Raw genomic sequence first — 19183 nt, forward strand, 5'->3', positions numbered from 1 at the left:
AGAAGCATTGTGAACTGTCCTAAAAAAAAGAAGATGGACTGCCTTTCCCCTCTTCCAAGGGTGGGGGTCTTTGTGTGGACTTGCCTTGGCCCATCCGTGACTCCTGCTTTTTTGGGCTTAAGTTGTTGCATTATTTCTGTTGACTTTATATTTGCACAGCAACTGACAAACAAGCATATCTTGATAAAGTATCTTTCAGTGGATCAGGGCAAAGGCTCTTCTTTTTCCACTGAGAAGGTGCTGTTTTGCTAGGGGCATAGGTTCTTTCTCTTGCTGTGACAGTGTTTGGGGCCTGTCAGCAACTGGCCTGTACATTTCTTCATATTTGGTGATTCAGTGGTAAAACATGAGATATCTCCCTACATTTAACTGTGGGACTGAATTGCATTTAAACTTGAAAGGTAAAAGATAACTGTTGTAAACTAATTTTATTTAATTTGTTCTGATCTTCGGCAATCTCTTCACTAGGGACTCCTGAAGCTGCCTTTCAAGGATTTACTTTAGGCTTTAAGAATTCTGAGGCCTAATTGACAGAGAGTGGCAATAGTGATGCAGTAAGAAAATGCAAGCAGCCTACTAGTTACATGAATTCAGATGTTCTGCAGCTGAAGGCTGAGTTCTTTTGTCATGGGGTATTTAGGAGCTTATTGCTGCTGCTGAATTAAGTGTCTGCCACCTGAGGATTTCTCCAAGTCAAACTTTATTGTGGAGGAAGTACTTTCAAATGCAGTTTATCGACTTGGATGCTCATGCTGCCACTTTGAACTTTACTGCATTCTGTGTGACTACTTTGTTTGCGATATGCATCATGTACTCGGACCTTGAGGAAAATGCTGAAATTGCAAAGGAAGCAAAGATTCAAGCCTCACTAGATTTCCTTCAGTTTCAGTTCTGGAAGATATGGGCTTGAAGTCTGTATGTAGGCATAGATGGCAACAGCTTGATTGAGAAATTTAATGAAAGTTCCTAAAGTTTAATAGTATGTTGATAACTATTTTGAATTCACTTGGCAGAGATTTCAAGGGTTGGATTTTTGTATGTATTGTGATTATGGAGTGGGGGGGATGAGCATTGCCCATCTTACAGTCACTACACCAGGATTGTCCACTTTGACATTCAGATCCTTGTCTTGGGTAGTAACTCTTAATGTGGAACTTAACACTATGTAACTACAGTATGGATTACTTTTCTCCATGTTAGGTTCCAAAATATAGGAGTAGATTTTAAAAAGGGCACCACGCGTAAAAATAGTATATATGTGCAAATGTAGAATGTATTTGCATTGAGTATTGTGCCATTTTGGATTGTTTTCAGTTTGGATTTCAAAATCTACACGGCACTGAAACCCTGCTCTTGTCTTCTTTTGATACCGTTGTCAAGGGATTTGAGAGCAGCGTGGAATACATCCTAGTTCTGTTGGACATATCCGCTGCTTTCAGCATTCTAGACCGTGATATCCTTTTATCTCGGTTGAACTCTATGGGGATATTTGGGGCAGTTCTTAATTGGTTTTCTTCATTTCTTTGTAATGGGACACACCGAGTAAGAATAGGGGCCAGCATGTTCTGAGTGGAGTGAAGTGATTAGTGGAGTCCAATAGGACTCAGCCCTCCAGCAACTCTGTTCAATATCTACTTAGCCAAAATTAGTAAAATCTTGTCCTGTTTTAGTGTCAATTATCAAGTGTATGCCAATGACATTCAGTTTTTCATTCAGTCCTCTTCTTGGTCTGAAACTTTTAAACTTGTATCATTATGTTTACAATATGTTAATAGTTGACTCCTCCATAAGTTTCTATAGAATATTGACTGTTCTCAATAGATTTCCCTTTTGCGATGTCCCCACTGTCATTCATTTTCTTGATACCATCATTCCTATTAGTCAACAGGTACATAGTTTGGGAATAATCATTGATACTAGTCTCTCACTGATACCTCAAATTAAACAGTCATTTTTCAGGTTATGAATGATCAGGAGATTGCACCCTTTCCTCGAACTGCATGATTTTTTATTTGTCCTGCAAGCATTGGTATTAACCAGATTAGACCTTTACAAGGGGAGCATATGCAAATTTTAGGATTTGACAGCTGCAGAATTTATGATTAGTCTTTGATGTATCTTGTTCATATATATCTAGATGCAGGCACCTTTCCAGATAGTATTTTTTATAAGTAGCAATGCTAATTTTGATAAAATGTATGTTTTTGCTTTGTAATCTTCTTCAAACTTTTACATTTCTTGAGAGTACACGCACATTTTCAGTTTTGCGCACACATTTTACCTGATTAAAAATAGGGGAGGTCTAGGATCCTTCCAGGGTGGGGTTCAGAAATATGCGCAGTAATTGCTATTTAGTAAAAGATGAGTTAGTGATTCCAATACTCGTCCAAGTATTGGATGAGTAAATGGATACATGTATAGTTTATAAAATACCTGTCCGAGTTAAATTTTTGTATGTTTTTTCACCCAGTGTCACCGTTATTTCGCATGAAAAATGTGTGTATGTTTATAAAATGGGTAGCAAAAGTATGCATTTTCTAGCATTGGAAATGTACATGTGCACTGAAACGTATGCACTTTTGGAGCAGAAATGCACAGGACATTATAAACTGCAGCTCCTGCTGCACAGTTGTTAAAATACTAGCATTAATCTTCGGGCATGACCAGTTATGCATGCAAGTGGTGTATCGCAGATAGGTTTGAAAGTTAGATTCATAGATGATAATATTCAGCCACTGGCTGGCTAGCAAAGTTAGCCAGATAAACCTATCCAGCCAACTTTGTCAGGATATTCAGTGTTGCAGTTGTCTCATTGAATATACTCTATTATCTTAAAATTAGCCGGATAAGTTTATCCTGCTAAATTTAGGACTACTTTACAGCATGACTAGAGATAGCTGGATAAGTTATCCAGCTGACTTTGAATATTGGCATTGGCTGGATAACTTATCCGGCTAATTTAACTATGTCTCTATAATGCCCCTCTATTATCCAACTAAACTTTAGCCAAGTAAGTGGTGGAAAGTCAGCATTTAGCCAGATAACTCACAAGTTATCTGGCTATATGCCACTGAATATGGGCCCCTTAATTTTGAAAGTATTAGTAAGTTAAAATTAATTAACAGATCATGGGATTACATTTACTAAGCTGTGATAAGGGTACAGTTTACATAAAATAGTGTTTATCAAGTGGTATCCCATATTCTCCCTGCCCAACCCCCCTTCCATACATTGGGGATCCCCTTTCCTGCCTTCTCTCGCCCTCTCAATCTTTAATCCTCTCTATCTGTAAACCTCAGTAAGTTTTCCACATGTTAACTGTTATGGTCTTCAATTGAAATCCTGATATTCACGTTATATTTTTTATTATGTTTGTTATTTACCTTAATTTAACTCTATTATGTTACCAATTGTTCCATGTAAATGTTACCCTATATTATTTAATCATTCTGTTCCTTGTAAACCGATACGATGTGCAAACGGTTATCGGTATATAAAAGCCTTTACATAAATAAATAAATAAATATGGCGATATCCTTCAATATTTGTGTTAATATGCTTTTTCCCCAAAAAAAATCCACCCCTGTTGAAATTAGCTGCTTTGCATGCATAAAATGTGCTAATGCATGCATAGCAACTAATACATGTTTAATCATATGCAAATACAATAACGTGGCTTGCCTCAAAAAAAAAACAAAAAACAAGCAAGCCACATTATTGCAACAAACTCATGAGTTGTAAATAAAACATCCTGCTAGGAACTAAGAAATTTGATCACATTGCATCCTCGCTGATTTCTCCACACTGGCTGACAGTACAATCACGAATCTGTTTTAAAGTATTAACATTAATATTCAAAATCATTCACTCCAGTGACACTGGTATGATCAGTGTGACATTACAACCATACACACTTCAGCGAACAAAATAAAGGACTGCTGACTATTCCCACAATACGGAGCACACATCTGTCTCAAGTAAGAGATCGTGTGTTCTCCTTCGCGGGCCCAAAACTTTGGAATTCTCTACCTGAAATGCTACGTTTGATACCAGATAGAAAGAGATTTAAAAGTAAGCTAAAAACATGGCTATTCAAAAATGCATACAACTTAACTTAAAATAATCAGAATGCAGAGAACAACAATAATAAGAGAGACAAAATAATTAAATTGAAGCATGAGGTGTAAATTTAACGAGTGAATGTAAGAACCCGACCGCAAAGCATTGGCTATTATGTGAAATCTGTATTATATGTTCTGGTCCTTTCACTTTATGTCCTAGATCTTTAGTTAATATGTAATGGAACATTTCAGTTGATGCCTATTGATGAATACTACCTCTGTAACCTGTCTTTACGTGTTGATACATAACTATGAATGTTACTTTTGTAAACCGTTATCATCTTTACATGGAACGCTGGTATATAAAATATCTAAATAAATAAATAAACAAACATCCCTTGGGCATTGGGACACTAATGCTCATCCTGATATCCCCAGGATGCTTCTTAAAGGGCCATGTAGCCCAAGAATAACCCACCCCTCCCACTGTTCAAACCCCTCACCGTGAGTCTGAGTAGACCCCTCTGCCTCCTCCCCCTGATGGGTCTGAGTAGACCCCTGTTCCCCACCCCTAGCTGCCTGTTGAGGTGGCCCAGCAGGCCAAAAAGGTTTTTAAAAATGTAAAAAAAAAAAATCATATGGCGCTACCTTGCCCACTTCCCAAACCTCTCCACTTTGTTCAAAATTACCCCACCTCAACCAAAGACAGCCCCCCTTATCCAGCCCCCCTCAAGCATCAGGTCCCCTGCCCCCCAATATAACTATAATCTCTAGTAGTGTAGTGGCACCTTGATTTCCACCCACTTCCACCATAAAAATAGACCCTGGTGGCCTAAGTGGCCCCTGAATACCCCCTGGCCTTTCCCCATTACCTAAGAAATCAATCTGTGGTGGTCCAGTGGCAGCCCAGATCATCCCCCATCATTGAGCTGGTTGCGCGTTAATGACCCTTTCCCCACATTGCGGTGAGGGGAATGCCTCTGCCCTGTTATATTTCACCTCTCCCCTGGTAAAATATTGCAGCTTTATAAATGACCCTCTATATTATCCTTCTCTTTGTTTTTATTCATTTTCACCAGGTATAAATCCCAATAAACTAAATGTTTTCTCCTTCTTTCTCTCAGTTGCATATTTTCCTCATTTATTTATTCATTTGAAAAAAAGGTACATTCCACTTCATACATAGCATGTTCGGAGCAGATTACATTTTTGAACATATATAATCTTAAAAATACAGACCCCCCCCCCCCCCCCAAGACAGGGAGCGAGCAGATTGTCTTTGTGGAGCAAGTGCACAAGCTGGGGGATATGTTCCCCCTTTAAATCCTGGTGTTAAGAGAGTCAATGTTAAAGACCTGTGAGAATAATTAGGTTTTCAATGCCTTCTTGAATGCCTTCAAACAGGTGGTCATATGCAGGGCAATTTGTTCCACAGGTGGGTGCCAGCCATTGAGAAAGCCCTGTTTCTAGTTATATGTAGGCATGCCATCGATGGGGATGGTATATCCAGAAGGTTTTTATTGGCTAAGCATAGATAAGATGATGGTTTATAATGTTGCAGGACAGAATTAATCCAAATTGAGGAGTCCTCGTGTAATATAATTTATGTATAAGCAATAAAATTGTATATTGTTTCCGACCCTGGCAGCAGAGTTTTGTACTGTTTGCATAGCATGGATCATCTTAGCTGGTATGCCAAGGTATAGTGAGTTACAGTGATTTAAACCATTTAATGTCAGAGATTGAAAAAATGAAATGGAAATCTTGAGTCTCAAGCAGAGGTTTCAAACATTTCAACCGGATGCAGTTTAAAAAAGGAAGATTGTTCCGCAGCACTGATTAGAATTTTTATTGACATGCAAATCAGTGAGAACACCTAGATTTCTTACTTCTGGAGAGGTTGGGATGCAGAGACTTTGAAATTTGAAAGAAGGAGGGAATCTCAAAGAAAGGGAATTTCATACTAGTAAGCACAATAACATCTGTCTTCTGGACATCGAGTTGCAACCTGTTGATCGATAGACATTTTCTGACTGAATTTATGCAAAGAGAAATCAAATTAAATGTATCAGTCCATGAAGACTGAAAAGGAACCAATAACTGAATGTCAAAATGACATCCAGTTCTTTTGCCATTTTACAAAGAACTAGATGTCATTGTAACTTGCCATTACTTTGCAAAGTGGAGAAATATAAATATTTCATTGCAGATAAAGCTCTGGAATTTGTTGCCAGAGGATGTTGTTAGTGCAGTTAGTGTAGCTGGGTTCAAAAAAGGTTTGGATAAGTTCTTGGAGGAGAAGTCCATTAACGGCTATTAATCAAGTTTACTTAGGGGTAGATTTTCAAAGGGTTGCGTGCATAAGATGCGCGCGCAACCCCCGAAAACCTACTCTTGCCTCCCCCTGCGCGTGCCGAGTCTATCCTGCTTAGGCTCGGTGGCGCGTGCAAGTCCCGGGACTTGCAAAAGGGGGCATTCCGTGGGCGGGGCCGAGAGTGGGGCGCTAGCCCGGGGACATGCCAGGGGCGGGACTGAGGCCTCCGGCACTGCCGCCGTGCCGTGGGATGGAGAGCCGGCGCGTACAAGTTACGCCTGCCTGGAGGCAGGCGTAACTTCTTCGATAAAGGTTAGGAGGGGGATTTAGGTAGGGCTGGGGGGTGGGTTAGAAAGGGGAAGATGGGGGAGGCGGAGGGAACGGACGCAGGCTGCTCGGCTCGGCGCGCGCGCATGTTATAAAATCGGGCGTAGATTTGTTCGCGCCGGGTTGTGTGAACAAATCTGCGCCTGCGCGTACCTTTAAAGATTTGCCCCTTAGGGAATAGCCACTGCTATTAATTGCATCAGTAACATGGGATCTTCTTAGTGTTTGGGTAATTGCCAGGTTCTTTTGGCCTGGTTTGGCCTCTGTTGGAAACAGGATGCTGGGCTTGATGGACCCTTGGTCTGACCCATCATGGCAATTTCTTACGATGAACAGTGCAACACTCCTTTTGTCATGGCATACCAATATGACGAAACGTATCCAATTCTGATTTTTTTGTGGATGATCAGATAAGTATGAAGAGAATCATGTCAATAGTATTCCAGATTTGCCAAATGATGTAGCCTGGAGAATAATATTCCATGATCCAATGTGTCAAAGACTGCCGTTTTGCATCAGCACTTGAAAGCAAAAGAGCTTCTGTGCTGTGAATCCCTTTCTAAAGCCAAATTGAAACTTGTCTATAATAGCATTGTTATCGATAAAATTAATAAGCCGATCCAATAATACTGGCTCTAGCACACTGCCTCTCCTGCTGCTGATTTGGACTTTCTGCCTCTACTAATGGTGTAGACAAGAGGAAGTGTATAGTGTTGAATATGGAGCAGAAAGTAGAAATAATTAAACAAGTTGAGGAAGGCATACCAAGGGCTCAGATTTGTTGTGAGTACAATCTTGGAAAAACAGTTGTGGTTGATATTTTGAAAAGTAAAATAGTCTTTTATTTTTTTTGCTAATACTGACTCTTCTAAGTCAGTGAGTGTGCAAAAGCTACTGATTAAGCCTAAACTACAGCGTGTGGACAAAGTAGGCCGTGAACGGTAAAAATATAAAATGTAACAAAGATTCCAGGACGTGAAGGGGGTGATCACTGAGAAGGCCAAGGACTTTCCCAAGAAAATGAATGTTAGTGATGAATATTTGTATTCTGATGGATGGTTAATAATTTAGAAAATCGTTATGTATCAGATGTGTTAGAATTTGTGGAAAGAAGTATTCTGCTGATGGAGTGCTGATGATGTGAAAACATTTGTAAAACGTACAGCAGAAAATAATGTAACTACTAATCAACTAATGTAATGCAACTCCTCAAAGAAATTAATAAACTGAAGAAGACTGCAGTGCACAAAAACCCTCTGATTATAAATGCACTTCGTCTGGAAACAATCAAAACAGCTTCTTATGGAGTAAAAAACAACACTACTGGGGTTTTTTTTTGGCTCTGATCCTCCTTAATACTAAAGGCAATACTAAATCTATACCTTGAAGCAAGAGATAAGCCAGCTCAGGCATTTACTTCTATGTATTATCTGATATCCACCCTGTACTTCCAGAGGTGCCACTGGTTAACCAGATATCTAATATTTCCAATTATGCAACCTATTTCAGCTCCCAAGGGTTTTGGTTAATAGATCAGGACCGTACTTTGAAATTTTGTTGCTTTGTTTTTGCCAGCCAGTAGATATCAACATAAACAGTATTCTCTCTCTCCCCTGATGTTATTGACTGCTATTTCATCAGCAGACCCAGTTCCAACCTACCCAAAATACAATATCTTATGCTTTGCAATTTATAGCACTAAAAATTTGGCCAGGCCATATTATCTCATTTTATTTTGCAAATTAGGTTTAAAATACTAAGGAAATATTGCATGCAAAGAAAATGGTGGAAAACATTTAATGTACAATAAGCCCAAGTCTACCAGTTCTTCTGGGAAACTTCTAGATTGTCACCTCTCTTACCTTTTGGATCCCTTGTCAAGCCAGTCAACCTTTGAAATATCAATGCTGCAGCTGCGAGGCAACGAAAAGCTGCAACAGCATCACACCCTGGAATAAGCTGCATTAGTAGAGTGGAGCACAGCATAAAAATTGTGTGCTTCGCCCCCACAATAGCTTCTCCTCCTATTTTCTTCATGGATTGCACTTCCTGCTTAAGAATAAAGTCTGTGTCACAATGAGAAGAGGGGCTGCTGCTTTGCTGTTTTTCTCAGTCTACTTTTGTTGTTGGTACTGTTGCCTTTGGAAGAAGTGAGGGTGTAATAGAATATTGAGTTGGGGAGAGGAGAGGATTACAGCAAAGTGTAGGTGAAGGGGAAGAGCAAGGGAGATGGAGTGCTAAAAGGGTAGGAAGAGTCAGTGTGAATAGATGAATAGCTAAAAGACTGGGAAAGACTGACTGAAAGATGATAGGGAAGCCCATAGAAAGGATGGGGAAACCAGAGAAAGAAAAATAGGGCAAGAGGAGTAAGATATGGGCAGGTTAGAGCAGTTAGAAAGGGATAAATGGTGAGGGGGGGAAAAGGGTGCTAGGGAAGGAGGGAAAAAATGAAGATGGGGAGATAGAGAGAGAGAGACACGAGATGGTAATACAAGGAAAGAAATATAATTACAGAAAAATAGAGAGAAATGAGATATGAGAAAAAGATTGCTGAGGCAGAGGGAGAGATGAATACAGAAGAACCAAAGAAAAGGCATTAGAAGATAGAGAAGAAAGCCCAACAAAGGTAGAACAAATTTTTATTGGAATATGACATTTTACCGTATTAAATTAGCATTGCTGAGTTTGAATATATAACCCCTGAAGTCTTTGCTTAACATTGGTTTAACGTGTACTTTGAAGACTAGCATTTACAATATGTTCTTTTTCCGTGTTGTAGAAGGACAAAATGTCTTGATTTCCTTTCACTTGACCCACAAAGAACTTTTTTTTTTTTTCTGACTACTTTTTTTTCACTTCTAGAGACTGCAGTTGCTTTTGCTAAACCCTTTGAAGGAGTTATCAAACATAGTCCATCATGATATTAGGCTGAAGCAGCTGGAGTGTGTATTACAGATTCTGCAGAGCCAAGGAGACAGCCTAGGGCCTGGCTGGCCCTTAGTTCTTGGAGTCATGGGAGCAATCAGAAATGATCAAGGGTAAGTGTGTAATGCAATATTGAAATTCTCTGATGATTAGCAGCCTCAGTTTAAGAGAGACAAATGGTTTTTGTGACCTGTGCCATGTGAATTGGCTAAGGAATGCCTGTAGAACTTTCCAAAAAGCTAGCGAGCATGCACAATTGAGAACCAGCATGACTAGAAACACCTGCCACACAGTTTTGATTTTGTTCATTGTCTTAGAAGAAGTGACTTGCCAAACCTTTGCTGGTTTCCTGGGTTTGTATGCCAGAAATGTTTTTCTTTTCTTTTTTTTTTTTTTTAACTTAGTTTTGTTCATCTTTTTGTTGTTGTCCTTCTAATCCTTAATTATGAATTTTGGCCATTTAGGACATTCTCTTTATTTTTCTCTATCAGCAAGTCAACTGCTTTGGGTTGATTACAGCAAGCTCTTTTAGTTTGCCATACTAGCCCACAACCTCTTTAAGGGTTTTATTTTGTTTGTAAAGTCATCTTTCTTTGACTTCACTTTGATAGTTTTCCTCCTGAGGTGGCTTTGAAGCAGGGCAGCAGCTTTCACAAATGGTTATGATATGCATTGGACATCTTGGAAGTGTGTGGAGAAGAGCTCTTTCCTTGCTCCAGGAAAGGAATGAATGTTACAGCCTTACTGAGCACACTGCCAAAACCCTTATCAACTTTCTCATCATCTCCCACTTAGATTACTGCAACCTGCTCCTCACATGAATCACCGTTCTCCACTACAGTCTATTCAGAATTCAGTTGAAGGGGTGATTTGCAGGAAAATATCAGCCCGGTGGATTTTTTTTCAAAACCAACCCGTAAAGTATCTGACTTACTCATGCACTTTCTGGGCAGCATGCACTTCAATGGCTCCCAAAAGCAGATCAAGCCAATCTTTAAGGGTTGCCATCACATGACCTGGAGCATGGTGGCAGAATTGAGACAAACAAATCTCCAACATAAATTTCATGTTTTTCCTAAACAATTAAGTAGAGCACATTCTAGATCGGGGTGAGCAGACTGAGCTGCAGTAACACCTCCATCCATGCAATTAGTCAGGCCCCACTACAAGTTTGGTTACATTTCTCATATATCCTGGATTCCTATCTGGTGTTAGTCTTTTGCAAACCAATCAGTTCTTGAACCAGTTGCCAGCCAGTGGCTGCTATTCATGTGCTCATTCAGTAAGTACTCACTCCCCCAGCAGTGCCACATTGTTATGTAAAAGTTGATGCTTGTTGCCAATCCTTCCTCAGCCTGCAGCAGCCCCCTCCTTTTCCCATCCTCACCCCATTCTTGGCACCCTCAAACTCCAGGAGACTCACTGGTTCCACAGCCAGCTGCCTCTCTCAGAGCTCGGTCCAGCCATCTCTGAGAGAGGCTAACACTATACAAGCATCTCCTAGCTCACTCCCTCCCTTTCTATGACAATAGGTTGCCACCACTTCTCAGGGCCTCTCCCACTCCAGCACATACTCATTGGCTCTGTGCTACACAGAATATGCTATTTTTATGGTTCCGTAGGCCAGTATTTCCCACCTTGTTTACACCTAAAGCACATCTACATTAATGAAAATGTGTGGCATACCAACCTCCACAGAACAGGCAGTGCGGACATGGAGAGGACTCATGGCTAAAAGCTAGGGAAGCACTGAAAACCCCACCAAGTCTCTCTTTCAAAACAGAAGAGAGGGAGCAAAGCACCTATGAACCTGGCACAATGCATCAGCTCCCAAGGAAGAAGGGAGAAATCTGTGTGGTGTGAGCAATCTACTCAGTTTGTTACCTTAGCTGCCAATTGTGGCTGATAGAACTCCTTTACTGCTGCTTCCAGCACTCAAAATGAGTCACATCCAGCACTCAGTGCATACTCTCTCCATCTTGTCTTGGGGATAAGACAGAAGCTTCAAGAACTGAAAGACAGGGAAGATGAGGAGGGTCTGTGTGCACTGCACAAAGTGGGTCCCAGCTATCTCTGCCTTGCAAGCTGTCCATTAATTACCACACTCTTGGGGTCATGCTGTAGCTAGGATGAGTAATGCATGATTACACATGTTCTCAGAAAGGAGTTCCTATTAGTTTAAGAGCCACCGCTGGTGTTTCATGTTGCTGCAAAGTGCTAAGTGCAGAGCCCAGGTGGTGACCTGGATCATAGCATCAGGTAGTGGTGACTTTTTCGTGGCACACCTGATCAAGTCTAAAGGCACACTGGTTGGGAAACATTACTCTAGGCTCTACCCTGCCTACCTACTCCTGGGGAGAAGAGGTACCAGAAATGGGCTATGCTTCCTGCTTCCTCCAGGGCTTAAGAAAAAGAAAAATGAAGCCCTGGCCAAGACTTATCACTGTTGCAGCCGAGTCTGGAGAGAGCCTAACCTATGACTGCACCACTCCAGATGGAATTCTGCTTTCTCACGTGGAGCCAGGGCAACAGGCATCCTAGGAAAACCAGCCTTGCACCTCTCAGCCCCAGTCCCACCATCTTCAACCCGAATTAAAAAAATTATACATTTGTAATAAAATGTACATGAAAAATGTACATTCATAGTACAGACTTCTAAAGTAAAAATATTACAGCATGTTTACTATATTTATATACACTGCTGTGGTGCCAACCAGAAAACTGCAAAAAAATGAAATGACATTTGGAACTCACATGGTATTAGGCCTATTTTAATGTGTATTGAGTGTGGGGTTGGCTACAGAAAGCCATAAATTATAATATAATAAACGCCCCATACCAAAACGTACTAACTGCCAACACTCAAATAGTAACATTCCTATCTATGAAAAGGCAACGCTACAACTATTACACCGGACCCTAAAACATTAATACACCTCCTATTAAGGAAAAACAGAATAAACCAAGCTGTTATAGATCCCAACACAGAAACTACACTTTAACAATACTTCACCATAATCTGACACAGGCCGAACACAGACAGACCCACATCAAATACAGAATAAAGAGACTATAAAGTCCATGATTTCTGCATTTGAACTTTTCAGTTCCTATATGCGTGATGTGTTGGGCATTTAATCTGTGGCCATGCCTAAATTAACCAAAGCTTTTAGTTGCCTGTGTCATATTGGGAGTAGGAATGGTGAAACTGCTCAGGAGAAATGTCAGTTGATAGCCGAGGCTCTGGATGTTTCAACATTGTTGGAGTCTACAACTGTAGACAAGGCTCATCAGGCCACTTTGTTAGTAACATTTGCCTCATTACAGGACCAGGACCTTGTACTATGATTATTTTTTCTTATTTCTTATTTGTTATTCATGGGTTTTTAGAGGCCATATATTTCCTAATTTTTGTAGGGCTGCGCCAGATCGTAGGAAGAAATTTCTGGCAGTGTGCAAGAGGGGGCTCCCCTGGGAGCCAGATTTCTCCTTCGTTTTCCATGTAAATGTTTGATTTCTTTTCCTACTGAGAAGTTAGCTTTTTTGTGCCTTCACAATTGCATTGCTTTATTGATTCTAGAAGCACCTGAGATAGCATTTCCAATGCTTGTCAGGTTTCGGATATGAAGGTGTATAGTAGGATATCTTTAAGAAAGGCATCAAGACATGGCTGTTCAAACAGGATTGTAACCAAACCTAGACAATGCCCTCCCTGCCTCGCAGAATTCGCCCTACATTACTTTTATATATACAGTCCAGTTCTTTAGTACCCTCCCATGATGTAAATATAGTAAGTTTTTATAGTTACATTGGTTCCTCTCCACTTTCTCCTCTTATCTTTGTTTCAGTATCTTACTAAGCCTCTCGTTCCCAGCCCTTCTCCCTTTTTCTCGCCTGCTCCCCTCCCCCCACCCCCATTAAATGTAACTTTCCCTTCTTTGAGTTAATTGTAAACTGGCGTGATGTACTCTATGAATGTCGGTATATTAAAAGTTCATAAATAAATAAAATTAAATAAAAAATGTCCGTGCTGGAGAAATGAGTGCTCATGATTGAGCCCCTGCTTTCCTAATGCATGCCCATCCACCTCTCGTGGGCATGTGATGCAGTAAGCAAATGAGCCATTGCATTAAAAAGCAGGCACTAGGGGGAAATTGCGTCCCTAGTGCACTCCTTGGCATCAGGTGCCCAGGAGAAGTGGGTATGCGCGGGTTAGGGAAACAAGTGCTCAATTTTAGGAGCATCCATTTTCCTAAGCCATGCACAGCCAAGGGTTAGGAAAATGGACGCTCGTAAATTTTTTTTTTCACGTTGCAGCTTTCTGTGGTTCCTCCGACTTAATATTGCCATGAAATTAAGTTTGAGGAACCACAGAAAAGCAGTATTTTCTGCTTTTCAGTTTAACTTTTGGGGCTCCTCAAAACTTAACGCCAGTTCCGGGACTGGCATTCATTTTTAAAGATTAAAATGTGCGCGTCGGGCGCATGGTTATTTTTTACATTGGGGGTATTAGCTAATAGCCTCATCAACAGGGCATGTACATGTAATGAGCACTATTAGCTATGCCCTGGTTTGGAGGCATCAGGTGTTATGGACATGCGTCCAACCGCAGGTTAACCTGTGCGCTAGCCTGAGCGCGCACAGTATTGCATCGGCCTGTTAGAGCTTAGTTCTTCCAGAACAATTTTTTCCTTTGCATTTTTTTCTGATTGTTCTCCCTTTATTTTCTCTTGGGTTCCTCCCCCTAAATATATTGCGGACTTAATTGCCACAACTTAGTTGTTTTGTATAATTTGTATTTCATTTATTGTATATTTCTGCATTATTACTGTGCAAGTTTAATGCTTGCATTATATTTTGAAAATATATAAAAAGTTAAAAAAAAAAAAGAGAGAAACCATAAAGTATAAATAAAAATGTGCAGACAAAAACTGGAACTGGAAACGGCAACAAGCCGGAATCTGTGTGCAGTGCAACAATGGATAAACAGTAACTATACCTCATGAATCATCAAACAAAATCAAGAAATATTATAATAAAATCATACTAAATAAATTAACAAATATTTCAAAACAGCTGATGATTAGAACATCCAATAAATAAAAACTCATTGGGAAATGTTTAAGTATTTCCCCAAACACCAATAAAATATTTCAAAACATCAGACATGTCAAATAACAAATGACAATAAAAAATGTTGCCACTCTGGTGGCGGCCCACACCTGACCAGCTCCTGTCTTCAGGCCTGCTGACCTGGGCTCTAGTGGCAGCTTGCACGTGAGGAGCTTTTGTCTTTGTTTCTGGCCACCATGGTGCTCTGTGGGGGAGGGGGGATATGAGCATGGGGAGTAGGTTCCAGGCCAATGCTGCTGCTGTGGAGAGGGGTAGAGCATGCCCCATGCAGCTGCTGCACTGAAAATTAAAATGCAGGCTTGAGTGGAGAGAAGAGCTGATTCAGGCTGGTGTTGAGCACATCGGCTCCAAAGGTATTGGACTACTGCGACCAACACCAACCACGTGATTCTGCTGACCATCCCACCAGGTCATGGCTGAAGCCCCAATAGGCCAATCTCCCCCTGTTCAGTTGCATAACTTCTCTTCCTCCGGTGTCATTAAGACCTCATCTTAAGTCACTACTTTACATAAGAACATAAGAAAATGCCATACTGGGTCAGACCAAGGGTCCATCAAGCCCAGCATCCTGCTTCCAACAGTGGCCAATCCAGGCCATTAGAACCTGGCAAGTACCCAAAAACTAAGTCTATTCCATGTTACCATTGCTAATGGCAGTGGCTATTCTCTAAGTGAACTTAATAGCAGGTAATGGACTTCTCCTCCAAGAACTTATCCAATCCTTTTTTAAACACAGCTATACTAACTGCACTAACTTTGGCTCCCCATACACTTCCACATATAGTTCAAGCTTCTCCTACTCACCTACAAATGTAATTACTTTATATTTCTTCATTAACTCTCCTCTCTTTTCTTCCCTACACCCTTTCTTGTGATCTCCATATATCAAGCAAACTGCTCTTATCTGTGCTGCTGTTCTCCTTTGCTTACACCCAACTCCATGCTTTCCACTTTGCTACACTGTGTGCCTAGACAAGCCTTCATGTGGTCTCAATATAATAAGATACGCCGGGCTGTTCACATAGTTCCCAACGAATGTACACACATTTTTTGTGCTCACACGTTACTGTCCATGCACACAATGGGCCAGATTTTCAAAAGGTTACGCACCGGGCCTAATTTCAAAAGGCCTGGTGATGCACATAAAGCTCCGGGATGCATGTAAGTCCCAGGGCTTTACAAAAGGGGAGTGGCTAGAGGGCAGTTGGCCGGCGCGCACAAATTACTTCAGCCCCAGGGCTGAAGTAAGTTTTAAAACAAAAAAAAAAAGAAAGCAACAAAGGTGGGGGAAAGGGAGGGGGAGGTAGGGGAAGGGAAGGTGGGGTGGGAGGGGTAAGGAAGTTCCCTTCGATTTCGGAGTGGCCTGGGAGGGAACAGGGGAAGGCAGCGGGGCTTGGATAGGGCTTGGCGCGCGCAAGGTGCACAATTGTGCACCCCCTTGCGTGCGCCGACTCTGGACTTTATAACATGCGCGCATGTTCTAAAATCGGGCGTACATGTGCGCGCGTATGTTTTAAAATCCAGCCGAATGTGTGTACAAACCATCTTTAAATTCTGTGCACAAATTACATGTCTCCATTTAAATCCCAAGATAATGAAGGCATTAACTATTGCTCCCCGATACATAGAGGCACATAGGCTTTATTTAAGGTTTCTTAACACTGGAAATTTGACTCCTGTCAGACCTGGAGTAAAGTTACTTGGGCTAATGTTAGTTTATGGTGTTAAATCTGAAGTTTGTGGTGCAAAGTTCTTCGAGAACAAGCAGGATGGTAGTCCTTACACATGGGTGACATCATCAGATGACACCCTGACACTTAAAACATATGTCAAAGTTTCTAGAACTTTGACTTGGCACACTGGGCATGCCCAGCATGCCCTGTACCTCACTTCTACGCAGGATCCCTCTTCAGTCTCTCTTTTTCCATGGAGCTGCAGCATTGTGGTTGGAGAGCTCACTTTCGGCCTTTTTGGCCTCATTTGGAAAACTTTCCAATTTTTGCTTTAATGTGATTTTTTCAACCTGCGTAAGACAGTAGGTCCCTCTCAGTTCTCCCCGTAGTGTTTCTGTTCGTGATTTTCGTCGTTTATTGGTAAGTTTCCTTTCCTGGTCAATATACTGCGGCAGTGGTGCTCCAGTGCCTGCCAGCCCTTAACACCCAGTGCCATTGATTTTGATCTTCCTATTTCATCCTGTCATGACCACGACTGGTTTCAAATGATGCCCTCAGTGCCCGAGGACTATTTCCATCACAGACACCCATGGTGAATATATTTTCTGACTGGGGCATCACATTATGTCCGGGGTTGCTGCAAATGCACCCAGATGACCCCAAAGGGACCATTGACATCGGTAGCCTCAGTATCAAAGGATCACGGAGCTTGACCGATGGACACCAAGCCTTCAGTATCGGTGGGACCATCGGATCATTCGGTGCCATCAGCTTATAGGGGTGCCAAAGATCGACCACCATCGAGCTCCTCCAGGCTGAGGATGTCGGGTTCCTCGTCATCAGCCTCAGCACTGGGGAAAGACCATGCCGAACATCAAGGGAAGCCAAAGAAGTATCCGTATCGGTCCCCATCGATGCACAGTGCCAGGCATAGGGATGTGCCAGCTCATGCCGTAATGCCCCCGAAGCGACCCCGCTGTGAGGAGTGCCAGTTCTCCACCAGTACCTGGGGTTCACAATGGTCTCCACTGGTCCTGATGCCAATCACTGATCCTCCTCTTAGTTCCGAAGAGGATCTGGCCACCCCTCCTTCCTCCCAGTTGGTGTTGGCTTCGGCAGTGTTTGAGGAGGAGCTTGAGAGGCAAGTTCATCTGACGGGCGATGCAGGGAATTGGTTCCATTGCACCGACGGCATCTGAGCTGGCACCATCCATCTTAGAGCCATTGTTGGAGAAGCTGCATGCGCTCATCTGTGCATTACCAACTCAGCTGGCATCTATTGCTGGTATGACATCAGTGTCAGTCAGGGCACCGCAGCCTCCCCCTGTCGATAACGTGGTCATTGCCAGTTGAGGGGCCATCCCGTTTCAGTTACTGACCTAAGAGGATGTCAGGCACAAAATGCTTGAAATCCTTCAGTTAGTGGAGCCTTCTAAGGAAATTGTAGCAGTCCCGGTACACGATATCCTTAAGGAGTTACTGCTGAGGATATGGGAACATTCCTCCCAGTGCCTCCCATTAATAAGAAGGCTGATGGGATTTATATGGTCCAGAAGGCTTCTGGGTTTGATAAGTGACAGCTTCCCAACAGTCTGTGGTGGTCGAATCCGCTGCCAAGAGAGCCAAGCAGTCTCTGACCCATTCCTCGGGGGCTCCCAGAGAAGGATCATAGAGCGATGGACAGTTTTGGGAGAATGCTTTTTCAGGGAGCCATGCTCATTGCCCACATAGCTTCCTACCAGCTATACATGAGCCAGTTTTCACAGGTCATTTAGAAACAAGTGCAGGAGATGGCCGAGCAGTTGCCTCAGCAGAGCAGGATACCTTTATGTTGTTGGTGCATAAGGGACTGGAGTTTGGGACAAGTGACCTATTATGTTTTTGAGATGGCATCGAGGGTCTCTGCAGCGGAAATAGGCGCCCTCAGAATGGCATGACTGCGGGCCTCAGATCTCTAACCAGATGTACAGGAAAGACTCGCTGACATGCCGTGTTTTGGGGAGAATCTCTTTGGAGATAGGGTGAGAGTGGCCCAGCTCCAGGACGACCAGGAAACCCTCCAACAACTCTCCACCCCTACTCCAGACTTGTCCTCTTCAGCTAGGGGGTTGGCAAGATTGGGCCAGAAGTCTTTTTTTGCCAGAAGAAATATTATCCTCTGCGCTCTCACTCCCTTCAGCAGCATTAGGGCTCCTGTGGTCTTCCCAGGTAGCAGAATCCCCAAGGCCCAGCTGGTGCCTCCGTCAACACCAGGGATGGGGTTTTGACTGGGTCATAGGGAACATAGTCAAGTTACCCGTACCTGGGGCAATGGATCCACTGGTTCGGAAGCAGGCTGTGGTTCTTTGCGAACCAGTGGTCCTGTGTAACCTCAGACCAGTCGGTTCTTTCCATCATCTGTCAAGGCTACCAATTGAACCTATTGGGTGTCCTGCCAAATTGCCCCCTGAGCCCATTTTGGGAGCCGGTAGCGCATCAGGAGATCCTACTAATGAGCTGTCCTCCCTCTTAACGGCCAGAGTGGTCAAGCCTATTCCACCAAGGCAAAGAGGGTAGGGATTTTATTCCAGGTACTTCCTGATTCCAAAGAAAACAGGAAGACTCCATCCCATCCCAGACCTAAGGGCCTTGAACAGATTTACCAAAAAAAGAAAAGTTCAAGATGGTTTCCCTGGGCACCTTGATCACCCTTTTACTAAAAGGGGACTGGCTATGCTCCCTTGACCTGAAGGATGCGTACACATACATCG

At 42.3% G+C, this 19183-nt stretch overlaps 1 protein-coding gene across 3 annotated transcripts in view; it reads left to right on the forward strand.

Moving 5' to 3' along the window:
• Positions 1–19183, forward strand: part of MON2 (MON2 homolog, regulator of endosome-to-Golgi trafficking) — a 409599-nt gene that overhangs the window by 212389 nt on the left and 178027 nt on the right. For all 3 annotated transcript variants that reach the window (XM_029615039.1, XM_029615038.1, XM_029615037.1), the window contains exon 22: positions 9565–9740. In XM_029615039.1, coding sequence (XP_029470899.1) covers positions 9565–9740 — 176 coding nt within the window. The remainder of the gene's footprint in view (positions 1–9564; positions 9741–19183) is intronic.

The sequence above is a fragment of the Rhinatrema bivittatum genome, chromosome 9, assembly GCF_901001135.1.
Source record: "Rhinatrema bivittatum chromosome 9, aRhiBiv1.1, whole genome shotgun sequence".
Lineage (NCBI taxonomy): Eukaryota > Metazoa > Chordata > Amphibia > Gymnophiona > Rhinatrematidae > Rhinatrema > Rhinatrema bivittatum.